At 37.1% G+C, this 10349-nt stretch overlaps 1 protein-coding gene across 1 annotated transcript; it reads left to right on the top strand.

The window, feature by feature from the left end:
- Positions 1-634: 634 nt before the first annotated feature.
- On the top strand, positions 635-8711 carry spi1b (Spi-1 proto-oncogene b). Its single transcript, XM_018763369.1, has 5 exons — positions 635-930; positions 1346-1439; positions 2956-3146; positions 5538-5697; positions 7326-8711. The coding sequence occupies exons 1-5, from the start codon at positions 889-891 to the stop codon at positions 7643-7645; spliced, it is 807 nt and encodes a 268-aa protein (XP_018618885.1). The 5' UTR covers positions 635-888; the 3' UTR covers positions 7646-8711.
- Positions 8712-10349: the final 1638 nt, after the last annotated feature.

Here is a 10349-nt window from a genome sequence, read left to right as displayed (position 1 = left end):
CAAACCAGTTGAATCGATAAGACTGCAAGTATAGTATTACACCATTTTGAAAAAAGAAAGTACAGATTGTCACCACTTCCATTTACTTTACTTTAGTATGGCCTGTATCCTACCTGATCCAAACATCTGTTACTTCCTCCAAACAAATCTCACAGTAATAGGCTTTGATTAAAAAAGGAACAAGTTCTCCCTACTTCCCTTTTGGTTCATAGAATGATCACAAGGTTTTTTGAACATATTGTCAGAGTCGTGACAAAGTCCCTTGATGAAAATAAATTTTAAAAATACTCCAAATATTTTGCCAAATATTACCACGTCAAATGTATGTTAAAAGTAAGTTTTGCTAAACTTTTGAAAGTAAAACTGTAAAACCCCTGAAGTAACTGAAACGTTAGAAACACAGAATGATGAGAGAAACTCAATAAAACATAAAATGTTAACAAAATAAAATACTATGTTTTGTCTATGATTCGAACAGTAACATATTTTAAGCAGATTTTCGCTGAATGCATTGATACCAAAACCCACAAAATTAAAAGGGTAAATAAGCAACGTGATTGGCTGTTGCCTGATGACACAATTGAATACTTGTATATCTGGGCAGTCATATCTCCATTTGACAAATCACCAGCAATCAGGAACTTTTCTCCAAAAAAGAAGTATTAGTGTAACAACTTCATCCTCCACTACGACTGGTGTGCTGACAATTAACGGATTAGGCGAAAGAAATCTGAAATATTGTATTTGTCCCATATCTGTGGTGTGTGCTCCCGACTTTGGACAAAGTTGTGACAAGAGCTAGAAGTGTAGCTTTGGGTTATGCAATGGCCGCTGCTAAGTTTTAATCAACAGTGAAAAACACTGCGGAATACTGGCCAAAGAGTCTTCATGCTGCATTCATACAGAATGGAAGGTTACCTCATTTCACCTGTGAGTATTTTTTGCTTTTCTGTGTCCTTTCATAATCACTGTGCTGATGGCCTCAGTGTTTCAGTGATAGTAAGTGCAACTTAAAGCAAATTGCTATTTATTAATTCTGAATTCTGAATGCATGGATGTCTCACTGCTTAAATATTAAAGGGCTGATAACTGTATCTCTCTCAGGTGCCCCTGCTTGAATGTAAGAAATAGAAGCTCTACTACATTTTAAAATGCCTCACAAATACACGTACATGGACTAACATACATGTATATATTAATATAAATGCCATAAATTGATTAGAAACAATATTGTTGTCTTTGTCTTGTTTTGTCCCAATACTTATTAATTGCAAACATTGTTCCATATTGCATTTTTATTTGTTATATGCAGCGGAACTAACGTGAACTTAATTTTTTCTAAAAGCCACCCGAAGAAATGATGACCTACGATGCTGATATATTTCGACCTCAAATAGAATATTATTCATACTTTAACAGTGATGGAGAAAGTCATGGAGGTGAGTTATTATTTTTTCTACCCTGCTATATAATTTCAAATGTTAAAGTTATTATCTGCCTGAGTTATGAGGTTTTTTCATTTTCTAGGTATAAATATTTAGACAATTTTTCAACAGTTGTGGAAAATGTTAATGACAGCTGACAATCATTTTTACCTTTTTTATGAAATGACCAATAATGAAAAGAAAACACTGAAAGTAGACAAAAAAAAGTACAATTAAAAAAGACAAACCTGTGAGCTGTTAAGTAAAGTGAAAACCAACAGAACGGTTCAATAAGAAGTAACCAAAAGCAAATAAACTGTAAGACGGATTTGCTCTGTGAATAAAAGGAAACAGATGCTATTTCTGCCAGAAGCCATCGAAATGTCAGACCATCGTTGACGAGGCATGTCAGCGGCAGTTTGAGTCAATGTGCAGTGATGTCCCCCGGGATCACAAAATAGATATTTTTATCATGCAATTATTCCATACTGACTATATATACATTATGAATTAGCAGTACATGTGTAAAAATGTTGTACTGTGTAAATATATATATATATATATATATATATAAAATGCATATATATGTGTAAAAAAATATATACACACACATATATTCATACATAGACATGCATATATATAGATACATATATACATGTATATCTTACAATCTCCTCCTCATAAATCAGTTTCCAGAAGAGTAATAAACTGTAAGACTGGGTAGAGATTGGTTCATTTTGGTTGTTTTGTCTCTTATCCTTCTTTGTATTATTAACTGGAAATATGAAGAATTTATTTTCTCTTATTTTAAGGTGGTAAGGGGTCATGCCTCCTAAGCCCAAGAATTCACATAACACGAGGAACTAAAACGTCATGCAAAATACATAGTCAGTGTACTGGTAATGCAGTAAGGCTGATTTTGACATTGAGTCGTTGCTGAGTTTTTTTTCTTTTGCCTTTCAATTTTGTGATTTGGATTTGATGGGACTTTCACTTTGGTGACCAGATATGTTCTGCTCAAGTAAATAGGAATACCGCCATGAGGATGCCAGAAAGCCTTTGCAGAGCTGATAAAACATATTCAATTACAAATATAACATTTGCAGGGCAGACATCTGAAAATCCATGTAAATTAAGTTAAGTTGGACCCCTCCATTATTTGTAGAGGTGGTATATGGAACGTAAGTTTAACACAGCAGCCAACTTTCCATGTTTCGCATGAGTAAAACCAAACTATGTTACAGGAAACTGATGTTTGCATTTCTTAATCCTGTGGTTGACAAGAGCAAATGCTTAAAGACAAGTGAGCAGACAGTTCAACTAAACAATTTTGAGAGTAACCCAGCACATGGTTTAACACCAAAGAGGTGATGTATATGGTGCAGTTACTTTCACAAACGTTTTTCAGCCAAAACAAAGAAACTTGTAGTATTACTCCTAATTACCAGGTATCCAATAACTAATTAAAATTGTGTGAGGAACTTAATCTGTGTTAGTATAAAAGAGGCTAATCTCGCATTTTTCCTTTTAGATCAGACATGGGACTATCATCCCCATCATGCGTATCCTCCTGAGTGCGAGAGCATTCCAGAAAACCATCTGACAGAGCTGCAGAGTGTCCCACCCCCACATATTCCCAACTTGCACCGTCTAGGGGAGCCAGAGTCTGTATACACGCTGGAGCCCGGTCTTGGGGGGCACCACTTGCCTATACCTCCACCGGTGAGTCCCTTTTTTGCTTAAACATCCATAGAGAACCTTGTCTTCAGTTTATGGTCTTTCTGGCATACTTCCTCATTCAAAGTATTTTTACACAAAGATAAATATATTTCGATTAAACGATAAACTTTTATCGCTGTATTGTAAAACGGATCAAATAGCGAAACAACTGAAATTCATACAACTTTACTCTTTTAAAAATTTGAACATAGTAAGTAAAGAGCATCGCTCAAGGGGAAAAACTGTTCCCCTAATGGGATTTGTGCGATTATTTTAAAACTCGATATTAACTTAACAGGCCACAATAAGAGGGGCTGCCAAATTAAATGTTAAATTGAACACTAAACTGGAGCAGCTGGTAGCATAGTTAAATAACGTTGTCTTCGGACCCAAAAGTTGCAGGTTTGAGTCTCACCTCCAGCTATAATACTTTTAAGCAAGGTACTTACTCTAAAATTGCTCAAGTAAACATTACCCAGCTGAATAAACGGCTCAATAACTGTAAGTAGTTTAACACTCTAAATTATTTTGAAGAAAAGGGTCAGATGAATGAAATAATGTGATTTAGCAAAAGTGAAATAAATTAGTGCTGCTAAATTAAAAACTTTTGTTTGGATAGAATCTAGGGCTGATCTTGAAAAATTTTCGATTCTATGGTCCTGAAGGAACATGTGTATCCTTTTAAACAAACATACGGCAACCAAGAGTTGCTTCCAAGTCTTTGTTCAAAGCACATAGTACATTCAAAATTTTTACATTCAGTTGGATGAACACAGAGCAAAGATAAAATTAAGTCTCAGCACAAACCTCTGGAACAGGCTCTTTTCAACAGGCTGTAGAAATACCACCACCCCCTCCCAGCTGATAGTTGTGGAGAATACATTTGAAAAGGCAAAATAAAAATGCCCATTTTCCTCTGCTTTTCTTGCAAAACAAGATAGAATTCCATTTCGTTTGCCCCTTTTTAATGCTTGCAATTCTTTAAAAAGCTCTCTCCTCTGTACAGCTTATACCTCGAAATATACCAAGAGCTTGCTCTTTGACTCTTAGGATGAAACAGCTTTTTCATTTTTCTCATACAAAATGCTTCATGTAATGAGGGGAAATGAATGGAAGAGCTACAGCAGTATTATCATTGATAACATTTACTTATAACAGATAACAGTTGTAAGTTGTGTTTCTGCATGGCCAAAGTCATGTCTGCACAGAGGTTGCCCAATGGGGCCTTTTCCTGCCTGAGGATGAGCCATATCACAATGGCTTTCTCGGCTCAGAATAGTGCCGACTCACTAGCTGCAGGCCTGTGGATTTGCCTCATTTACCCAATTCAGCAGTTCGTTATTGGGACATGCACTCCTGAGGGTGAAGAGAACAGTCAGGGGACAGATCCCATGGGTTTTGGCAGAAGTCGTAAGAATTATGCATCAGAGCATCACCCCTCAGCACCCCGACTCCAACTATGCACATCTGACCACAGTTCAGTTTATTGAGATCTGGTGTTTTCCTTTTCATGCTTCTGGATACTTTACACAGGAAAATGAAAGCCTACTTAGAAGGCATGATTTACTGCCTGGCAAAACCTGAAAATAGCAGCAATCAAAAGGCACCAGTTGGAAAATGAAATGCTTTTATTTTCCTTAGCAGGTGGCTGTAATCATGAAGTATTCTGTAGACTGTATGTTGTTCAAATATTTTTCTATTCTAAAATAAAACCATTTTCATTCTAAATAATGAGTGGGCAAATTTTTATGTAATACCCGCCTTTCAAACATTAGGAGGTATGTTTCTGTTTTAGTATTTTTGGATAATCATTTACTGGAAATGATACGTTATTGAGCCAGTAGTGAGTCAGACATGAGCAATTTATTCCTTTTGTTGGACATTATTAGATTCAATTAGACCATACCAGATAAGCCATACATCAAAAAACTAATGAAGCTTAAAGGAGTATTTCTTTTTGTACGAATGCACTGAGATGGAAGCTTTCTTGAGTTTAACAGAGAAAAAAAATGTTGTTAACCAAACTTTTTTGCGACTCTCCTTCCCAACCCGTACACGTACAGCTACGAATGTACTTCCTCTTTCAGTTTTAAGTCTGTCTGTGGTATTTCAAGTCAGCCATTCTATTTCTGTAAGAACAATCTCACAGAACACCCACCTTACCCCTTTCTACTGTTACAGCATTTATCTGTATACAGACAAAAGTAACATAAAAGATATATATTTAATTTCAAATTGAATATTTTTGCATACGAAATTCTTATGTATCAGCAGGTATCACGGCAGAAGGATTATAAAAAGGAAGACTGAAAACAAGAACCATGAAAGAGAGTATAGTATAAAACTTGAAACTATGGACTGAGGTATGCCTTGCTTTATGCACTCTCTCACCAGATGCCATATTACCCCCGGACCATGTGCTTCCCACATCCATCCCCAGCCCAACGCAGTACAGATGAAGAAGACCCGGGTGGCCGCAGCCCACCGTTTGAGGTGTCTGATGGAGAGGGGGACCTTGGGGGCCGCATCTCTTGCCCCCCAGGGGGAGAGGCAGGTGAGTAGAATATTGGCAGTTTCCCAGGGGTGGGGTGAAATGGTGTAAGTGGTTTGGACATCACTTGGTTTTTTTCCATACATCCTAGTTGAGTCATATGTTCCACCTCCAGCAGACATAGAGGAAATGGTCAGAAGACAAGTTAAAGTGTTACTGACAGTGCCTTGTCAAAATATAATGATCATTCTCTTTCAGCAATTTAGCTCATTTTGTAAAAGGTTTCAAATATTATGGACTGATACAGTGTAATGAGGGTAAAACCCTAGGCCTACAAAGTTTATTTTTCAGTTAGACTACTGTAAAACATGTAATGATAGCATACCTAGCAGCAAGTGATATACTTGCTATCTGTTACCTGTTTTCAAAGGTACTACATATAATTCATTAGGAACTTTAATCTTTAATAAAATATTTTAAAAAATATTGCTAGTGACCTGAACTTCATAAATATCAGAGTTAACAGAGTATACTTCCTCTTCTGAACTCCAGAATTCCTCTTTGTCCTGTAGCTTTTATTAGTTTACCAAACAAGATTGCAATTCTGAGATAGTGTTAAACCTACAGCTAAGTGAGATTCTTAAAAAAGTCATCTCAATAATACTACATATTTCTCATTAATTATGAAATTGAAGTATTTATAGAGGGACTACTATTACCAAAATTTTCTTTACCAACCAAAGATTGATTAATCTCTGAAGAAACTAAAATAACATGGGCAATTCATTCTGTTTATATTTATAAAGCACCTTTCCATCAAAACAGATTTTTCTGCAAATTCAAAAATATAAAGCACAAAAACATGGAAAAATTAACTTGTAATAAGAACCAATATGTTCAATTACAGACTAGTGTAAGAAAAATGACGGAACAGCGCCTGGGTGATGTGAAAGGACGTGGGTTCGATCTCTGCTCAGTCCATGTGGAGTTTGCATGCTCTCCCTATGTCTGCGTGGGTTTCCTCCGGGTGCTCTGGTTTTCTCCCACAGTCCAAAGACATGGTGTTCAGGTTTACTCATAGTGTGTGAGTGACAGAGAGAGTGTGTTCCAACGATGAATGGATGAGTGACCCATTGTAAGTAGTGTATCTAGCAGTGTAAGTCACTGCGGTGAATAAGGTGTGTGGGCTCATAACACTACATAGAGTTCATTGGAAGTCGCTTTGGAGAAAAGCATCTGCTAAGTAAATAAATGTAAAAGCTAGAAGGCAAAAGAGAAACAAAATATCTGGTTTTCTAAGGCCGACTGGGTGTCAGTCCTTTCTGGGTTTGATAACACTTCACAATTTTGATAAAAATGTAATGTTTAACAAACAGTTTCAGAAATGGCCAGGTGGTATGTCAGCCCCCCCCCTTTGGTGAACAGATGATATTTAGAATTAGAGGGACATTCCACTCATTCACTCAGATGGATTTTGCAGAAACTGAAAAGATTATTTAATATACTTTGACACACATAGTTCAGTTGGGTACTGAAGCATGGCTTCTGATGGAATAAAAACCAACAACCTCCAGCAAATGACCTGTGCCCTTAAACACTATGCTTCCTGCTGCTCCTCTCATTGAAATATAAGAAATTGACTCCAATTTAGAGTAAGAATGCATTTGTGACTTTGCATCTTTTCACAACAGGAAACAAGAAGAAGATCCGCCTCTACCAGTTCTTACTGGACTTGCTCCGCAACGGTGACATGAAGGACAGCATCTGGTGGGTAGACAAGGACAAGGGCACCTTCCAGTTCTCGTCCAAGCACAAAGAAGCACTGGCCAACCGCTGGGGTGTGCAGAAGGGAAATCGCAAGAAGATGACTTACCAGAAGATGGCCCGTGCACTTCGGAACTACGGCAAGACAGGGGAGGTTAAAAAGATCAAAAAGAAGTTGACGTACCAGTTCAGTGGAGAGGTCCTGGGGAAAATGCCCCTTGAACGGAAGATGTTTCCCCACTTATAGGTCAAGGACAAGTACAATATTTTACCATTTACTCATAGTTACACACCCAATATGTCAGCAATTTATACATTCCACCTGGAAATTTGACCTAGAAAATCATTTTTAGGTTCCATGGTTTGATGCAAGGCCTCATTTCAGTAGTTTTTTCTGTGGAGAAATGCAAACCAATGATAGCATAATTTGTTTCAGTTGCGTGCGTAGAATTTAGAACAATGAAGTTCTAGGAAAAAATCCTGTAAACAGTTAAGAGCTTACCGAGACCTAATTTTGTAAATAGCATTAAGTAATTGTTTTCACAATACCAGCATGCAATGTAAATAGTTCAGAGGCGATTGTGAAAATGTAAAAAGGGAAGTGAAATTGAATGACACAGGCTCACAGAGTTGTCACTGGAAAACAGCAGCTTCCCACAGTCCAGATGATGTTCTAGTCAACACTGCCCCCGCTTGCCTGAAGACTCAGCTGAGTCCTGATCACAGATTGCAAAACAGCAGAAAAAGCTCTGAACTCTGCGTGTGTGTGCATGCGTGCGTGTGTGTGTGTGTGTTCTCAGTTAGAAATTCTGACCAAGAGCAGACCAAAGAAAAAAAGCACAGTAAAAGAGGAAAACTCATTTTAAAATTGTTACTGTTCAAAAAGTTGCTTTCTCTTTGTTGGTAGTCTTGAGGGAGAGCACGGTATATTAGTACAGAAGTCCATAGTAGCGGGGGAACTTTCATCATGTTTACCAAGGACATTTGTACGTGTAGCAATTACAGTAAATTTTATTCACCCTGCTTCTGAGGTGAATACATGTTCAAGGTGTAAACATTTTCAAGGTTTTATCATTTTAAGATGACAATCATTTACAAGTTGTACATGTGTCCAATACTCCTTTGGAATGTATTATATGTTTTACTAAAAAGTTGAACAACATTATACTATTTCTTCCAAATAAAATTATTTATTACTAAAAAACATATTTTAACGTCAATGATGATGTTGCTCAAGCGGTATTCTCATGATAAATTACATGACATGCCTGAAATTGTCAGCAATCAGTGGTGTCAGCGCACATGATGAACTTTCCCAGGTAAACTAAAAAAAAATAAATAAATAAAAAAATATCTGTAAGAAGATAGTGAATAAAATGTTCATCTTCTTTAGAAAATCATGATACATGATACCAGATACATCAGACAGTTAAAACTTGTAGTTTAACACTTTAGATACCGTCTCATTGAGCCGACCTTTTAAAACACAGAACTGCGGTGCAGTACGCACTGAGCGATAATAATGGACCCCCACAAGGGAACCTTTGAATTACATATCCCTGATGCTCTCTGCTGAGTACTAAATTCCTCATCGAATGTATGATTTGTATCCCAGATGTAGTAGGATTCTTATCTCACATTTAATATCCCAAAGTTGTCTTGTTGAGTGAGTTCCAACTGGTCTTTAACAAGTGACCACAAAAAAAGGCTAGACAGTGTGGTTTTAGCATGCTGGTCACAAGATATCTGGGTGATGCATCAAGATTTTCAAAAAAACAAGTTGCACCGCAGAGCACCATAAGTCTCCTTGTACTGACAGTTTTACTTCTTATGCAGCTGCAGATACTGCAGTTAGAAGCTTAATGCTAACAATACATGAGAAAACAAATCAGAGCCTTTAAATTCTCTCAGTACTAAGAGAAATGCATACAAAAATCTCAGATTTGCATGGCAACATTTTGACACTGAAGCATAAAGAGAACCCTAAATTTTCAAGACATATAAGAAAAAGTTGCTAATGTGTGTACCCATTCTTATAAGAAAACAAATTTGATCGGATGAAATAATTCACACTTTTCTAGTATACATGAAATGGCTCCTTGGCAAGACAGTTTTGCAAGCCAAGATGTTAAATTAAAAATTCAAATGTTTTAATTTTAATTGAACAAGGAATGAGTGAGAGTTCATTCTGTAGACTGCGTTTGTTACAATTTTTATTATTTCAAAAGACTAGTATAGTTAAATCAGATATTTTTTTTTAATCTTTTTAATGTTGATAGTCTGTAACTTCACAAAACATCTTTATCAGATTTCTGCAGAAGAGTGCAGGAAATGTCTGTTGTATTTTGAAAGTGTCTTCACACAGCTTGATGCTCTACTCAGTTTTCGGTCAGCCATCATCAAGGCGGCTACAGGGGACGTAGTAGTTAGGTATCTTGGTGTTTTTTTACAAAATGTCCCCAGTTCAAACACAAAAGTGGAAATCAACAATGCATTACCACTAATGAAATAATGATCATAGATTCACATCACCACATTTTCCCTACATTACGTTCGCGATCCAATTTTTCTCTGTAGATAAAGAGCTGTGGGTTTATTAAAGAAACGAAGATGAAACAATGAGGGTTTCCAAGGAACTGTGCTTCATAATGTGGGTTACTGCAGGAATGGTAGTCATGGAAGTGAAGCCAAGCAACCGACTAGTACACATAACCATTAGGCCTCCACCACTGACTTTACTGCATGCGCAATCATACGGCAGTCCCACCCTTATAAATTTTTCTCCACCCAGCTACTACATGAGTGAGTCAGTCTTTTTGTCCTGAACCCCACCTCTGGGTAGTACCCAATGTTTTCCTGCCAAAGTTACGTGACAGAAGTTTCAGCAACTGCCAGTGTGCTGTGAGAGGCGCAAGCAAACTATGTGTCTAGTGTGAGCCCTGACCATTAGA

Source organism: Scleropages formosus, chromosome 11, assembly GCF_900964775.1.
Source record: "Scleropages formosus chromosome 11, fSclFor1.1, whole genome shotgun sequence".
NCBI lineage: Eukaryota > Metazoa > Chordata > Actinopteri > Osteoglossiformes > Osteoglossidae > Scleropages > Scleropages formosus.
Note: the sequence above shows the minus strand (reverse complement) of the source record. Positions and strands in the feature narration are given on the sequence as shown.

Coding starts and splice junctions, on each gene's coding strand:
- spi1b (XM_018763369.1), top strand. CDS start 889: ATGCTGCATTCATACAGAATGGAAGGTTACCTCATTTCACCT. Junction 931..1,345: donor AAGGTTACCTCATTTCACCT/GTGAGTATTTTT, acceptor TTTTTCTAAAAG/CCACCCGAAGAAATGATGAC. Junction 5,698..7,325: donor CCCCCCAGGGGGAGAGGCAG/GTGAGTAGAATA, acceptor TTTTCACAACAG/GAAACAAGAAGAAGATCCGC.